The sequence below is a fragment of the Rhinichthys klamathensis genome, unplaced genomic scaffold (assembly GCF_029890125.1).
Source record: "Rhinichthys klamathensis goyatoka isolate OS25496 unplaced genomic scaffold, OSU_Roscu_1.1 h1tg000042l_1, whole genome shotgun sequence".
Taxonomy (NCBI): Eukaryota; Metazoa; Chordata; class Actinopteri; order Cypriniformes; family Leuciscidae; genus Rhinichthys; species Rhinichthys klamathensis.
In genome coordinates this window covers 2231701-2250073 of record NW_026606589.1, presented here as the reverse complement: position 1 = coordinate 2250073, position 18373 = coordinate 2231701, and the positions used below count along the sequence as shown (strand labels likewise).

General features: G+C 38.2%; 1 protein-coding gene across 1 annotated transcript in view; it reads left to right on the top strand.

Moving 5' to 3' along the window:
• Positions 1-10989, top strand: part of LOC130082266 (astrocytic phosphoprotein PEA-15) — an 81520-nt gene extending 70531 nt beyond the window's left edge. The window contains exon 4 of the mRNA XM_056247068.1: positions 10790-10989. Coding sequence (XP_056103043.1) covers positions 10790-10854 — 65 coding nt within the window. The 3' untranslated portion in view covers positions 10855-10989. The remainder of the gene's footprint in view (positions 1-10789) is intronic.
• Positions 10990-18373: the final 7384 nt, after the last annotated feature.

The following is an 18373-nucleotide window of genomic DNA, read 5'->3' as shown; positions in this document are numbered from 1 at the left end:
GGCGATAAATCTTAGCAAGTGCCGCGGCCGGCGCCGCCGAGTGACCATAGCATTTGACTGGCTTAACGAGTGAGTCATTTAATCTTTAAATCAGCTGTTTCGTTTAAAAGGACTGATTCGTTGTCGTCAGAAACTAAATGTCAATAATGTAAGTTACTTATATTAACTTTATTCAACTGCAGAATAAAATCAGTTTCAATACTTCACACATTTGCAATACTGCTGATATTTGGGGAAAAAGCACTCTGTGTGTAACATTTCTTAACTATATCATATGATATAATAAATGTAAAGCACAAAAACTCGTACAGGGACATAGGCTACTCGATCATGCAGATCGCATATCGTTTAAAGGGATAGTTCACCCAAAAATGAAACTTCTGTCATAATTTATTCACTCTCATGTTGTTCCAAACCTGTATGAATTTCTTTCTTCTGCTGAACACAAAAGAAGATATTTTGAGGAATATGGGTAACCAGACAGGCCCAAGCACCCATTGACTCCCATAGTAGGAAAAAGAAATGATGTTTTATTAACAAAGTTCGGGAGAAGCACGTTCAGATAATTAACACGGGTGGAGAGCACTCAGCAATCATGATTAAAATGATGTTTTATTAACAAGTTCGGGAGAAGCACGTTCAGATAATTAACACGGGTGGAGAGCACTCAGCAATCATGATTAAAACGTGTATATATAGACTCAGCAGTCTCACCTCATTTCTCTGACAGTTTAGCAGCGTCCCTCCACCACCCCTTCTCCACTCTTCTAGTTCAAAACCACTTTACATACGGTGGGGAGTACTCTGGGTTCGGGCCAAATTCCGAGCTCGGAGCCCTCCCCCCGGACAGCACGCCAAATACGCATTATACTTTATTCCCTTTAATTGTATGTAAGTGTGAACTCGTGAAAATACTATGGAAATCAATGGGGCCCATCAACTGTTTGGTTACAGACATTCTTCAAAATATAATCTTTTGTGTTCAACAGAAAAAAGAAATTCATACAGGTTTGAAACAACTTGAGGGTGAGTAAATTATGACAGAATTTTCATTTTTGGGTGAACAATCCCTTTAACATAACAGCAATTACAATATTGTCGTAGACAATAGGTATCGCTCGGCCCTATTTTGAGCACCCTCACTTTTTGAGAAACGTTTCTACAGTGGAAACATGAAGCCAAATAAATATATGATTACGACGATATATGTTCTGTATATGTTTTTCATGTGGCTTGGGGTATTTTTATAACAATAAAGAATAATAAATTTTTGCATGAGAAATGGTAAGCAGCGTTCAGTTTATTATAAAACACTAAATAATGCATGTCTGCCCATTATTTAATCAAAAACCACTTTAGATCATAGTCGATGATGGTTTCTGTGTAGTACCAAATCGGGGTGTAACGATACATCGTTATATTGACATATCGCGATATAAAAATGCGACGAAAATGTATCATTGATGTAAATTATATGATTCGCGAAATAAAGTTAGTTTTAGCTTACTGAATTTATAAGGTATAATTCACCCAAAAATCAAGCGTAGCATCAGTTCTGGCAGGTCACGTTAGTCAAGCTTGCATCAGCTGTCTCTCAGCTGATCCACGTCTACCTAGGAATTCAACGCCTATCACTGTATACATATAAGCGCCTTCAGTATTATCAGCAGCTATCGCGTTTCTCAGGAGCTAATTACCCTCCTCCATCCCCAGCTCCTCCTCTCGCCCAGTCAGCATTCGGCATTCTGATTCCCCTTGAATCAGAATAAATTCTCGAATTATGTTGTATTTTAAAATCTTGAATTAATGATATCTGCAATACATTCATGTTGGTTCTGTTCTGTTTACCCTAAGGGGGGTTATTGCTGCTCTCCCTGCTCTTATCCATGCTAGGCTGCATGGATGCGCAGGGAGTTCTCGCCCAGAACGGAACCATACCGCCAATCCAAACTGTATGCTAATTGTCAATCGTATTTGACAATAGTGGTCCTGACAGAAATGTAAATTCTGTCACCATGTACTCACCCTCGTGTCGCTTCAAACCTGTAAGATTTTCATTAAACTCCCAAACACAAATTAAGATATTTTTATACCTCAGAGATTTCTGTCCCTCCACTTAATGTCCATGCCTCTAAATCTTAAAAGATCCAAAACATTTCATAAAGGCATCGTAATAACAATCAATCGAGTGCGACCTAATCCAAATCCAAGTCTTTTGAAGAGACACAATGACTTTATATGATGAACAGATTTACAACGACGTTGTTCAAATGCTTGCATGACTTAGAATACAACATAGCAAGCACCGGGAGAGTCTGTGTGTGCAGACTGTGCACGACTTGTCTGTGTAAAGCCTGGGACACACCAAGCCGACGGTTGGAACCAGCGGAGACACCCCTCGCTGCATGCTGTAGCACAATGACGTAGCTGGATGGTCCAATACGTAGTGGATGGAGGTGTGTTGTGGTGACGTCATAGACGCATGCGCAGTACCGATCTCTGGGTTATAATTTGCATGCGCTGGTCTTAAAGGTGCTATATGTAACTTTTCTTCTAAAATGAATCCTTTTTTATTACCTGTGTGTGAAGGGGTTGTAATCACACATTACAATGATCCACTTGTCGGGTTTTGCTATTACCTCTGAAGGCCGGTATTCCTATTTTATGTGAGGTCTCCGGGTCAGATTTTCTGCGAAATCCATCGGATGTGACGTGCATGCACGCTCCCGAGCCTCTCTCCTTTTTATATACAGTCTATTCGACGGCACTGCAGCTAACGACATGGAGTCTGATAACATTAAAAAACGACCTGCCTCCAGCACAACACAGACTCCAACACTAACTCCACATAAATATACAAAACAAAATAAAAATTTATCTGCTGAAGCTCGTCAGGCCAAACGTGAATCAGATCGACTCAGGACGAAAACACGGATCAACATCGGCAGAGCGTTTGAATTATGGAGAGACCTCCGCTATTTTTATTGTGATAAATTACAAGTTTTCAGATATGCTGAAATAAATAATGGTAAACTGTAATGAAATAGCAAGGTAAACTACAACATGCATGAGATATGAAATGAATACAAGACTGTTCCAGGATAACAAAAAGTAGGTGCTTTAAGATGTAACTTTTATTTTATGTACTAGATCTACTGTCTAACGTCACTCATCCCACTACTATCATATTGTTTATAATACACATTTCCAGACAAGTTCAGTACAGTAATGTTACTTCCTACGATCTTACTGTTACACTGAAATTGTTCAGTCTAGGCACTAACCGTTTTCGTTATCATATTATACATTCACCTATGTTGACATGTTTTGCTGATTGTGAAAGATACACGAATAGTTAGTGAAATGCCTTATGCTAACACCACATGTCGGCTAAATGCAGTCAATGTAACGTTATCATGGTACGAGCATGGAGCATTAGTTCAACTCAAGCTGATAAAAGTAGCCTATTATTGTAACGTTGCAGTGGGAGTTTACATGAGTTTCCAGCATGTTGTGTGATGCTTTCTCCAGTGTGTTGAAAGTCTCAGTGTGGCCATGTACCATGAGTGCTCGCTCTTGTGTTCGAGCACGCGCAAGAGCACGAGCGCTCTTGTAAAAATTGGTTGCAATCTGAAACATCGCCAATAGAGGCCGCTAGAAAATACATATAGCACCTTTAAGTGACATGTATGCTCAATATTGTACTGAGATGATGTTCTAACCTGTGTAGTAGTAGTACTGTTAAATAGTTATAAGTAATTATTGATGAATAAGTAATTATTTACATAAATGGGATGCTTAAAGGATTAGTTCACTTTTAAAAAAACTTTTGCTGATAATTTACTCACCCCCATGTCATCCAAGATGTCCATGTCTTTCTTTCTTCAGTCGAAAAGAAATTAAGGTTTTTGATGAAAACATTCCAGGATTTTTCTCCATATAATGCACTTTGCTGGGCACCAAACGGTTCAAGGTCCAAAAGACAGTTTCAGTGCAAACTACAAACTGTTCAAAGGGCTTTAAACGATTCCAGACGATGAATAATGGTCTTATCAAGCGAAAAGATCGGTCATTTCAAAAATAAATAACAAAGTTTAAGTTTAATAATGTCAAATGCTCGCCTTGCTCTGTTCTGTGATGCACGTTCGTGACTCTCCTGTTCGAACTCGTTCATCAAAATGAACAAATCTTTTTTCGAGTCATTTGGTTCATTTAACGAACGAAATGAACGAATTGACTCGGAAAAAGATTCGTTCATTTTGATGAACGAGTTCGAACAGGAGAGTCACACAGAACAGAGCAAGGCGAGCATTTGAGCTTATAAAACTTAAACTTTGTTATTTCTTTTTTAAATGAGCGATCGTTTCGCTTGATAAGACCCTTATTCATCGTCTGGTGTCGTTTAAAGCCATTTGAACAGTTTGCAGTTTGCACTGAAACTGTCTTTTGGACCTTGAACCGTTTGGTGCCCAGCAAAGTGCATTATATGGAGAAAAATCCTGGAATGTTTTCATCAAAAACCTTAATTTCTTTTCGACTGAAGAAAGAAAGACATGGACATCTTGGATGACATGGGGGTGAGTAAATTATCAGCAAAAGTTTTTTTAAAAGTGAACTAATCCTTTAAGTTATCCGAGTTTCACTCTACACTAGGCTACATGCAAAATAGTTAATTTTACAACATTTTAAATCACATGATTTTAAACCTAAATTTGATGGATTAATAGCATGTCCTCACCGCAAGTTTTTTTTTTTTAATGCTTGTATATAGAACATTTTAAAATAAAGCCATTTTATTTTATTCAGGTCATATTTGCTGTTGAGTGGAAGCAAAAACGAGTCAAGTAGCCAATTGTCTCTGTAATTTTAAAGATACAATACAATAAGGTCTGTAAACATCTTAAAATACCAGTACACATTCAATGGAAAATGCAAAAATAATAACAGCATCAAGAAAATAAATCCTGTCAGATGTAAAAAAAAAAAAAAAAAAAAAAAGTGCTTAATGATATTTTGCCTGGTAAGAGTTCCTTCTTTATTGGCTATAGTAATTTTTCCACAGTGATCTGTAGCATAAGGTTCCTCTTAATTTGCTGTTCAGTGTCTGCAAGACATGTCTGGTGTATGGTATGGTATGGAAGCTTGTTTTCGACACAGAGTGAGAAATAAAAAAAGGTAATGGCGACTTTTTATCTCACTATTCTGACTTTTTATCTCAGAAATTATATAAAGTCGCAATTGCGTGTTATTAAGTCAGATTTGCGTGATATAAAGTCGCAATTGCGTGTTATTAAGTCAGATTTGCGTGATATAAAGTCGCAATTGCGTGTTATTAAGTCAGATTTGCGTGATATAAAGTCCCAATTGCAATTGCAATTGCAATTGCGAGAAATATAAGCTACTTGAAATTCTGACTTTTTTTCTCAGAATTGCATTATATCTCGCAATTCTGACTTTATAATAGCCTACGCAATTGGGAGATATAAAGTCAGAATTGCATGATATTAAGTCCCAATTGCATGTTATAAAGTCAGAATTGTGAGATATTAAACTATTCTGAGGTAAAAAAATAAATAAAAAAAATAATAATTTCCATTGAATTTGACTTTATACCTCACAATTGAAAAAATATCGGAGAAATAAAAATATTGGATAAATAAAGTCAGTATGCGAGATGTAAACTCGCAATTGTGAGAAATCTGTTTCCCTTTTTGAATGACGAATATAAATGAATATACTGTATCTACAGAAATAGACATTTGTCTCATTTACACGCAGGCGCGTTCAGAACGCCTGTAGTTCTCTAGGTGTGTTCAAATGCAGCTTTTTTCCCCGAAGCAGGTGACGCAAGGCAACAACACTGTCGGCTTTCATCAGCGCTAGTTCTTTGGCGATGGTTTGGTGTGTCCCGGGCTTAAAGGAGCACTTCACCCATTTCAACATTAATCTTTATTGAAAGTGGGTCATATATGTAGTCGAAATGTAAAATAATTTTTGAATTTGGTACCCTCTTGACCGAGAAAAGACAGAAAATAACTTTAGGGCGCATTTGTATGTAAGACAACAACTCCCACAATGCACCACATTGCACAGCTCCACAAGCCACTCCCACTAATCCAGAACAGCGCAAACATCAGAGAAATCACTCTTTCGTCTACAAGGCTAACGTTAGCTGCCACCAGAGTTTTCATTCATTTCACACAAAATTTCTAGTTAGTTTGCTGTGGCGAGCAGGACGAGGGACGTGAGAGGACGGCGCGAGGCCGGTGGCGTGAGTGATAATGAACGACACCTGTGAGACGTACCGGTCTCGCATCTCTCACGGAGGAGCGGACGCATAAAAGGAGGAGCGACGACAGGGCAGATCGAGAGAGGAGCAGGCCTGATTTTATGTTGTGTTTTGTTTCTGTTGTGTGTGGCCAGCAGTCCTCCGTGAGGGGCTGCTGGCTTATACTTTTGTTTTGTATTTGTTTATTTTACTATTAAAATGTTTAAATGTTCGCCGGTTCCCGCCTCCTTCTTCCCACAACAATGAACCCCGTTACATTGGCAAACTCATTAGTGAATTACTCCTCGTTTGTCTTTCTTTCTATATGGTGAATTATTGCACGATACCGGGATGTTCAGTCAGGCGAAACTAGGATGGTTCACATCACAACACAAACGTCCGTGTGCTCGTCTGATTCAGAGATTTCGTCCAGGAGAAATTGCCATCGTTGAAATTCTCTGCAGCAGACGGACTCTATCTGTGTCCGTAGCACACAGCGAGAGCACAGGCACCAGCAGTCCGCCCAGCTTGAGCCAGTCCGGGCTCCTCGTCCGTGACAGGCAGGTCTTCTGCCTCGACTGCAGAAGCCGCAGCAGCCACCTCCTGTTCCTCCATCAGCCTCAGCTGCTCTTCACTATATTGCGGCTCGTAAAGATAGCCACGAACATCGGATTCGAGCAGCAGAATTTCAAAATCCTCTTCTTCCATATCATGTTTAGTTTCTTCCGTCATTGTCGTAACTTCCTATCTCCACAGCGCTTGTTAGCTTAGCTTCCAAACAAGATGGCTGATATTGAATTCAGTATCTGCAAGTGAAGTCCCACCCACTGATCTGTAATAGGTCTGTAGCGTGAGTGGGTCCCACACCCTGAATAAATGATGAGCTAGTGTTTGTAGTCTCAACCCTTATACAAAGAAATGGGACTTCCTGCTTTTTATGACGCAAAATGACGATTTTTACGTCATAAAAAGCAGGAAGTGGAACATTTAATCCTTATTTCTCCCATCTCAGGGGAAAATAAGGGAATAAACCATGACCATTCAAAAATATGACTGGGTTTCTAAAGATACAAAGCTTAATGCAAATGGGTGAAGTGTCCCTTTAAGAGATCCAACGAATGCCTGTGTTGAAAGCGCGAGTACTGCATGAGAAAAACTAAATAACTAAATTAAACTACTATATATAATGTTGAATATAATGTATAATAATTCAATGGAGGTATATTTGTGGGTCCTGATAATAATACACTAACTTTATTTTAATAATAATAAAGTAATAATGAAAAAAACTCTTCTTTATTTTGGCTTAAAATATCGCTATAGTACCGTATCACTTTTAAAAGTTTTCACTTTTATTGAAAACTTTTATTATTATTGTCTTAAACTTTATTTAATCTTATTGTCATAAGTTCGATTTTTTTTTTTTTTTTTTTTTCTATAATCAAACCCTTTCTTTCAGAGAGTTCTCTAGAGGTTGCAATCCATGCTTTCATCATGTTTCGGCTGGATTACTACAACTCCCTCTATTACGGCATATCAAAGACTCAAATATCCCGCCTACACATAGTTCAAAATGCAGCTAGATTCCTGAAGGGGCATAAAAAAATTATTATGTCACTCCCCTTCTGAAATCCCTACATCGGCTGCCGATTCACTATAGAATTAAGTATAAAATCCTGCTACTCATCTACAAATCATTAAATTATCATGCACCTACCTATTTGACAAATTTACTCCACCCCTACACTCCTGCAAGAGGTCTAAGATCGGAGGGTAACCTTCTCCTCCAAATCCCTAGAACCCGCTCAAAGACCAGAGGAAACAGAGCTTTTGAAGTGGCTGACCCCACTCTTTGGAATAACCTACCTAATCACACTGAGGCTTCCACTTTATCTAAGTTCAAATCCTGTCTTAAAATTCATATTTTTTCCTTGGCTTTTAATGTGCAGTTCTGTCTGGTTCTTATGGTGATTCTTACTGTATGTTTCTCATTTATTGTGTTCCTTTATGCTTTTATTGTTCAGCACATTGGTCGGCCTGTGGCTGTTTTTAAATGTCCTTTAGAATTAAACCGAACTTGAAATTTAATTTACTGTTGTGTGTTGTGCAGCGGACGAGGTTAAAGCCAAATGGGAAAACCTTAGAGATGCTTACAAAAATGTATTCTCGGTCAGCACCACCTATCGTGCAAACGTGAATTAGCTGAAGACAATCAATCATTTTGCTTTCAGTGTGAAAGCTCTGTGCGATTCGCTTAGCTTTATCGCGTCACGCTCAGTGTGAAAGGGCCTTTACACGTCATCAGCTTTTTTGTCTTCAGGAGCCGCTTGTTTGTATGTCCAAGATAAAGGTCTGTTGGAGTGTTTGACTCCATAGGGAGCTGGATGCACTCATTATGTTGCATTTGCAGTAAGAACTCTGCTCTTGCTTGATTTTCTAAAGAGGGATAAAAAACTAGCATTTGCGCAGAGCACTTTCGGCTCACGAGGGAGTTGAAGGCACTCATGGTGATGCATTCGCAGTGAGAGGCTCTGTTATTGCTTGATTCTTCTATAAGAATCTAGCGCTTGCAAGGTGTGTGCTCTGCTCTCAAGGGAGCTGAATGCATTCATTGTGATGTGTTTGCTGAGGGAAGCTACACCCATGCTTGGCTCTCTCTTGAGGGATGTGAGTTGAGCGTAGGCACCTCGCAGTTTGAGTCCTGTGGCTGCCAAGGTGGCAGGGCAGGATCAATAGTGGGGATTGAAGGTGGATCATAGGGAGGAGCCTTACTGAAGTTTTACTCTTTTGGGCTACTCCTGCTATGTTGTTTTAATGGATGCCCCAATTGAAGAGCAGCTTGCTAGCTATCTCGCCCCTGGGTCTGCGTCCTCTTTTAACGCTTCCTCTGCTCCTGCCTTGCCAATGGAGCAAACGCGTTCAGCTCTTGAGGATGAGTCGTGGTAAGGGAGCTCCCGTCTGGCTTGGCTTTTTTCACGTGGGATGAAAGTCTGGGCCGAATTCACAAAAATCTTCTTAAGAAATCCGCCCAATTTCCACACAGCAGTGCTGCCAGAGGATGGTGTCCTGCCTAAGGTTAGGACGCAGGTGTTGAAGCCCCGCACATTGAGTGGTACTATCTCCCGAGGCAGTCCAAAAAAAAATATATGCTCAAGCCACAGATCTATCCATCCGCGCTACAAAGCACACAGCCAGTGCATTGGTCGTTCTATGGTTGTTATAGTTGCCAAGAGGGGCATCTGTAATAAGGAAAAAGGAAAAATATTGATCCTCAATGCTTTGATCTTACACTCTGATCTCTTCGGTCTGCCAATGAGGCAGTCGTAGAGAAGTTTTCAGAGCTGGGGTCTCAGTCAGCAGCTTTCATGAGATATATCCCTCTCTGGAGGTTCATGAGGTTTGATGCAGGGTGAACAGACTTGTGTAGGACAGTATAGATTCCCTCTACTTTGCTTACCTCCCTCCCTAACTACTGTAGGGTTTTGAAGTAAGGATGTATGCTAGATTCTAATAAGTAGAGGAAGTTTGCTTGTGGGGCATCCCTCCATATTATCTGTCGCTTAACCCTTTCGCACGTACGATCACACCGGTGTGATCAGTCTTGGCTGGTCCCTAGAGCGTACGATCACACCGGTGTGATTAGAACAGTCAGTGCATCACGTGATCAACTGCTAAATTCAAATGTGCTTTCGCACGTTGGCTGGCGCTGAGCCAGAGACAGACGCACTCAGTGCTGTCATATATCACAACTATTGAGTGTTTTCAACCACATAATGTTTATTTTAGGTTTCAGACATTTAAATACACATAAGTACTAGCAAAAAAATGATTTTGAGTTTCCTGAGAAGGGGAATGAAAAGCAAACAACTCTTACTGTACACAATACAACAGACTTTTAAAAATGGTGGTTAAAATAAAATGCTGCGTGGAGTCAACCAATCAAAATGCTGCGTTAACTAATCAGCATGTTCAGCGCCCAAGGTCCACCCCCGAAAGTTCCTGAACTTTGAAAAAGCACTACCTCACGAGCAGGGACTTTCTAAGGGGGACATTTTTACCTGGAACTTCATTTAGACCCTGGTCCCTGTGGTCGAAACACACAGAGTACCACCCCAAAGTCCCTAGTTCCTGGGGAAAGTTCCTGCGGTGGAAACATGGCTATAGACATATGACTAGTGACTGGTCTGTGTGTGCAATTAAACAAACCTGAACATATATACGAATTAGAATTTTATAGAAATTTAACATATAGCAAATAAGTAGAATTAATGATTTATGAATAATTAGTTAAAATGTTACTGCCATTGTGAGAATAACATGTAATCATGTAAGCAATAGAAAAGTTACTGTAGTCTGATTACGAGTATTTTAAAATATAGGCCTAATATAATCTAATTACAAGTTTTTAATTTTTGGAATCTGATTATGTAATCCAGATTACATGTAATCAGTGACTACCCAGCACTCTGTATAATCTTGTCTGTAACAGATTTCTCTTTGTGTCTCTCTTCTATATTGTAGATATCATTCGCCAACCGTCAGAAGATGAAATTATCAAACTGGCCCCTCCCCCTAAAAAAGCATGAGGTCAATGTTCATGACCTCTGCTCCTCATCCCCGGCACTTCATCTTGCCCATCATAGTTACCAAACCACTCCCACCACCCCGCCCACATCACCTCCCAATGAACAGAAGCCAAGCAGCAAATCAGATTGCCAAGATGCTTTACAGCCACGCCCATGCCACGGCGGCATGGAACACATGAAGAACACGGAAGACAAAGAAATGGACAAAAAGACAGCAACCACAAGACTTGTAGTCTGGTTACAATTGTATAGTGAATGGGTCATAGGTCAAGTTGTGTGTCGGAATGAAAAACAATCATTCTGTGTTCGCTGACACTTGTGTCGAATATTGTATGTGTGAGAGAGAGTTTATTTGGACCCTTGATAGCATTAAGTGGGATTGTCAGAAGTTGGTCAGACCAATGTAATAGGGATTTTGCAGTTGATGTCTTAATGTGCCACTGGCCTAAGGTGTGAATCTAGTTGTGAAAGAGGTTTAACCACTGGACCACTGTTCCTTTAGACACATTTATTCCCTAGTTAGTAATGTGGGTAGACTTGAGGTTGGTACATTCCCTTTAAAAAAGCTCATATCAACATTTAAAAGTGTTACAGAGAATTCATCTCTGAATTTGTGTGATTGCCACTTAGAAAGCCAATATTTGCCTTCTTTAGAAATTAAATGCATTGTTGCAGGGTATGCAATTACCTAGTAGAGAATTAATACTGCTTTTTATATTTCTGCATCATACTTCTATGAATTGTAGTTTATTAAATTATCAGTTATATTATACAAAATGTTTATTATCAAACAACAGCAGTCTTATATATCATTATAATAGTGTTCTAGTACATATGGGAGACAACATTAATATCCTATATTAGATGTATAACGGGCCTAAAAACACGAAAAGTCCATCAAAACAGAACATGGTAGAACACAAAACTGATGAATATATATATATATATATATATATATATATATATATATATATATATATATATATATATGAATGTGTTTAGATTAACATTTTAACTCAATTTCTGCAGTATTTGCATCAGGAAATAGAAGGCATATATTTTTGTTAAAACTTTAAATTTGACTACTTCTACTGTGAATTGTTTATTCAGATGCCTCAGTATACCATTATATGAAACATTAGGATGATATCACATATATTTTCTGTTTATAATTTGTATACTGATAGAGGGTAAGAAACAGCTGCGACTAAAACGGAGATATTTACGTCAAGGATGTGGTCAAAATAAATAAATAATTATATGGTAATGAAATGGTAAATACATATCCATAAATTGCAGCACTCTATGTGGCCAAAAGTCTGTATGGATCACATTGTGGATCCAAACAGCGCAACATTTTTTAGGTGTTTTCTTTTATTTGTACTCTAACTTTTCTTGTTTCACAAAACTAGGCTATATTTTAATAAGTATGACATTGATTTGAAAAACACACATCTTTGCCAATCGTTCTAACACAGAATATTAAGATCATGCTGCGTTTACAAATATTAATATCATGATTATGATTGTGATATTCTTTGTGTTGGTAAGATTGCGCCTTTTATTGACACCATCTGCTGAAAGACTGTTCAAACACGACTCTAAATTTGCTTGATCACTGTGTTGTTGCTTAACCCCTGCAGACTGTTGTTTTCATATTATAAAGCCAGAACGGTTATTGAGGACATGCCATGCGTATTTTTATGCGTCTGCATTTCAACCCACGCATGAGGGCAGGATGCATCGTTCAGTTACAGGCTGTTTCTCTATTTATTATTCTGTTGTGTGATTTCATTGAATCTAAGAAAACAAGTTCTAAGACCATATCAAAATCGAATCTAGAACTACATATTTGTTAAAGTATTTTGAAAAGATAGACTGCAACTGGCTGTGAACATTTGTGGCCCTTTTAATTTGAAATAGTTACTGTGGATTTCTGAGGACTGTAAAGAATGTCCTGTCAAGTTTTAGATCAGTGAAATGTAAACTTTATTTCTGTTGTTGCCACCCAAGAAGGACAATTCTTTATCTTTTACATTCCGAGCCTGTATATTTGTTCCAAATATACTCAAAACGAGATATTTAGTAGAATGTTCATACAATGAAAGTAAATGGGGACAGGTCAAGGCCCCAAATGGACAAAAAAAAAAGTGTATATACTTCTTAGTCCATTTGGGGCCTTGACCTGTCCCCATTCAATATCACTGTATTTGTGTAAGAACCAATAGCATTTAGTATCAATGACTTCAAACCTGGCATGATGCCTCTTAATGTACTGTAACACATTTGAATGCACGTAAATCCCCTTGCATTGTATGCAACAGTTCTCCTTTTTCGTTCCAAGAAATAATAAAAGTCATACAGATTTGAGGGCGAGTAAATTACAGAATGTTCATTTTTGTCATTTTCCAAAGTGCAAGATCCAGATATATGCGACGAGTCACAAATAATCCTGTCAAAAACAGATTGTACCTGATTCTATTTATTAGATTTTTTATGTTGTTGTTGTTGTTGTTGTTGTTGTATTGATGTTTCTCAATTGTGTACAAATGTCATCTTGTGAATTTTGCGGTATGTGACATGTGGTGATGTTCCCTGTCTAGTGTCTCTCTGGACACACGGCCAAACGCTCAAATCAGTCTCATCGGACACACCGTGATCAGTCTTTGAATTGATTTGTTTTTCTGTTTGTTTTGTTCAGTTCTTCAGTAATGTTGTGGTTGTTGTTTTTTTGCATCCTCCGGTCCTGTCATCCGTGGACTGAGTTCTCTGTGATATCTGATTCTAGATCAGCTCTCTATATGCTTATGCTAGTTTTACCAACCAATCATAGACTTTTATAACGTCCCCAGACCAGCAACCAAGGGCTTCAGATGTCCTCACGCCATTTACAGTGGTTTTCAGTTCACACCTGATGTGGTTCTGCCGCTCACATATTGTGTGCATGAGCACCTGTAGGTTAGCCTTTGTTGAATGACAGCTTCGTCTATATCAAGGGCATATGTTAAGCACTGTGCTTTGCGCTTGAAATAATTTTACAAGTGTATTTTCAAAACAGCGCCTCAACTGGAGAACATTGGAATAGCCATATTGCTATCGCTCTCCCTTTTCCATGTTTCCTTTTTTGAACAATAGAGGCATATTCAGATGAATTTCCTCTGCCAGCAGGAAATAATGTAGAGCTCAATGGAATAAGCAGCGTCTTTCTCTAGTTTAATGCCACTTCCTTTCCTCTATGCAGAGAATATATTCGGTACACACGCGTCAACTCTAGACACATTTTCGATGTTGTTAATGACCACTACATGCAGTTCTCTAGAGTATTATGTGTTCGGCCAATACGATACTGTAAGAACTAAGAGACCACTGAAGCCATATACACATAATTCATGTCATTTGATTGTCAGATTGGATGTCACGGTATTAAAACATATCAGCCTTGATAATGCTGCAAAAGCTTTGTAATGATGAAGATTCATATTGGCATAACAGAAATCACTGAATCTAGCCAAACAAAAAAATGAACAACAAAAAAGAAAACAATTTGAAAACCTTTAGGGTGATTTGTCAAGAAAAGTACTCCTCAAAATAAATGTAATGAAAAATATAATTTGCATAAGCACACAATATGTATTGATATAATTATGTCTCACTACTGTAATAGAGGTTTTTATTTTGATGTATTTTTTTCCATTACAATAATGACAATGGGGGAGGATGTGCTTATTTGTCAAAATAATGCCACAATGCAAAAAAAAAAAAAAAAAAAAAAAGCTTTTGTTATCTTTAGCAAATGTTCTTTTTTTGTTTTGTTTTTGTTCTGACTGATGTTTTGTTCTTAAGTTGTACATACAAAAATATTGTGGATTTATAAAAGTGTTTTATTATTAATTTATTTAATGCAATTGTATCTTGTTTTGGTTGTACTGATGTATGTTTACTAATTGGACAAAATTGGAACGTCTATTCATAATTGTAAATGTGCGTGTGATGGCTCAGATTAGGTCTGTTATGTTGGTTTTAACATAGGGCACTGGGCTCAAGATCCTTTTCTATAATCTTCTGTTTTAATAACTTTACAGCATCATTTAAATGTGTTTTTGTCAATTTGTGTGTTGTTCCAAATGCTTGTTCTCTTTCTTAGTTATGCTTATCAGCATAATATGACAATTTTGACTGTGTAGTACCCATGCTTGTGTCATGTTGTGAAATGTTTGTATGAGAGGCCACTGGCTGTAAATGCAAGAACACCTTTAAGGTTCATTAATTTACGTACGTATCAAATTCCCCGTCAGAATGTTAAAAATGAGGTCTTGAGGAATGTGGAATCGGTTTGCGTGGAGATTGCAACACTTATCATTATTTATGTGATGCTGTTACGGAGATTATCAAAAGATTGTGAGAGTGATTTTGACGGTGTTGAAATATGGTGTAGTTTGAGGGAGTGGATTGTAGTGCAGTGCTTTAATGAATACAGGAACATTGATCATCACAGAACCGAGAAAAGAGAAATATGGTGATATAACTTCTGTACGGTGAATCTCACAGAGAAATTGGGCCAGTTTTAACCCAAAATTAAAACAATATATTATTTTATATGAAGACCGTCAAATGTATTTTAGGACCATTAAGACTTCTTTTACATTGTAAAATTGTGTCAGGTAACCATAATTGATTTATTTTCTGAATTAAAATCAGCATTAATAATAATAGTTAATATTATTCATTTTTATTATTTTAGGGTGAAATATGGCCCAAAACATATTCTTGCAACTTTCTTTTTTTCTTCACTTCACATATCTAAAATATTCGGGTGCACATGTAAAGACCTTGTAGAGAATGTTTGAGCTGAATAGCTCATGATAAACAAGTTAATGTTACTGCAGAAACGGAAATGTGTATAAAAAAAAAAATTTAAAAAAAAGGCAAATAGAGAAACGTCATATATTGGTAATGTACATTTGTAGCAGGAAAACACATTCAAATATAGAGCACATGCAAAATCGTGCGCATAAGAGCTATTCTTGTAACGTTTACACTGAGGATTAAAGCATGCTCTCATGCCATGACAAAGTGCCAACTGAATTCTTGTTTGTTCAGAAGCTTAAAACAGACTTTATTATGCAGAACTATTTATTAATCTCATGATAAGAAGCTACATACAATTTAAAAAAGAGCTTGCACCCTAGAAGTTTTTGCTGTGCAGTTGTGTTTAGTGTTTAGTGCTCGGATTGGTTCTTTTGGAGGTGTAGTGGCGTGTAAACTGAAGTGGGATTGCCATGCTGTGCTGAAGTCGGGTAGAATAGCTGCTTGTAAATGAAAATAGATACTGAACTTTGGTCTGTTTTAGACTGTTGCTGAAAGACTTCTTTGTTTGGGCATTTTATGGTCATTGCATATTTATTTATTGATGTGTTGCAGTTGTTCTCTTTTTTCTTTTTCTAAGTCAGCATAGCCAGTTATCGCTTCACAAGACACATTGGCTTGAAACGCTTTGCAAATCGCTGATGTTTGAATCTCATTTTTCTCTTCTGACATTAAAACTTCATGGGCAGTGTGCTGTTAGCATTTATTTAGTATTCTTTTTGCTTTCTTTCTTTTTTCTTACGTTGCAGTGAAAAATGTGGCTTCTCTATTGGAGTAAATTTAGCTAAACCAAAATGATGCTGTTTTGTCATTGTGCTTAAATGAATATATAAATATTATATTATATATTAAAATATATTTGCTAACCTACAGATTTGTGCAAGACAGTTCTTTACCACACTCCGATAAACACTGAAAAGTGTTTGCCACAGCAGAATGTTCTGATGTAAAATGCACAACATCACAAATGCATACATTCATGGTAATAATTATTTTTGCTTTCCAGGGTTGCTTTAAAAATGAGGATCTAACAGCAATTTTGCTGTGGATCTAAAGTGATCAGTCAGAGCTCATTAGCTAAAAAAAGAAAGAAAAAAAATTCAGTAATGCCCAGCACATGGCCAGGTCACATATATCGGTCAAAAGATTTATTTTTTATGTTTTTGAAACAAAGGCTGCATTTATTTGATAAAAAATTAAGTAAAAACATAGTAAAATGTAATTTGTTCTTGTTATTAATTTGTACAATTGTTATGGAAAGCTGAATTATTAGCATCAATAGCCACGTTTCCACTGCCGGGCCAGGGCCGAGCCGTGCTAGTGCGTGCCAGAGCCAGTCGCGTTTCCACTGTCACTTCCGGGGCTTGATCGGGGCTTACTCGGGGCCAACGGCCAGGATTTCTGGCCCGTCGAATACCTTGTGCCAAAGCGGGCCAGCTCGGGCTAGAGGCGTGGTCAAGGTAAAAGGCGGAGTTTATCGGTGTTATGGAACGTTATGATCTGAAGCAAGATGCACATTTCACTTTTTTATATCGCGCAAAATAATCGCTGCTCGAAATGGTGAATCGCCTGTACTACTGGTCTGTCGAAGATACCAAAGCTCTTCTGAGCATTTGGGCAGAAGAAAGGGTACAACGTCAATTTGACGGCGAGTGAAGAAACTTAGACATTATAATATACATCAATGCTGAACTTTCTAAGCTAATTCAGCGAGCAACGCTTCAAGTTCAGGAAAAAAAAAAAGTTGCGGGCGCAGTATTGTAGGCGATTCAAACGCACAATGGACAAAGCGGAGCTCCGAGAAGATGGACGGTGTGCTGGGTCACCGTCCCTCTGTTAGTGGCGACTCGCGAGACCATCTGGACACTATTGCAGGCTGCAGCCACGGCCGGTGAGTTAATATACATGCTATCTTCCTAAATTAAAAAATAAATAAATTCATAATACCCGCTGAAATGGGTTGGGTTGTATGACGTTTGATCCAGAAAGGCGCGTTAGGGGCGGGGTTTAGGGCAGCGCTGCGGGGCTACTGGCCCGGCAGTGGAAACGCAAGCCCAGTGCTTGAGGCCCGAGGCCACTGGCTCGGCTCGCTGTTAGCCCTGGCCCGGCAGTGGAAACGCAGCTATTATCACATGATCCTTCAGAAATCAATATTATGATTTGCTGCTCAAGAAACTTTTCTTATCAACTGTTTTCAACATTGATTATAATAAGAAATGTTTCATGAGCAGCAAATCAGCATAGCATAATTTCTGAAGGATCATGTGATAATGAAGACAGTAATGATGCTGAAAATTCAGCTTTAGGGTAAGTGTACCCATTAAGCCCATGTACCCTTTAAGCCCACTTTCAACTCTGAAGTCCAAAAAAAAAAAAGGAAAATTAATATTTTATGCTGCTCATTTTAACCAATCCAGTGATTTGTTAATTCCCTGGCATTTTTTATTGCATACCAATCACATTTGGCAATGTTGAGTTAGCCCCACCCATGTGCATGCTGTCTCAGGGGACCTCACACAAAGTCACCCCAAAAATTTGGTGTTTCGGGACCCTTCAGAAATCAACACATTTCTGCAATTTTCAGCCATTTATTTGGTAACTACATTGGTATTATGTCAAATAAGAGATAAATATGAGTTTTATTAGCTTGTGT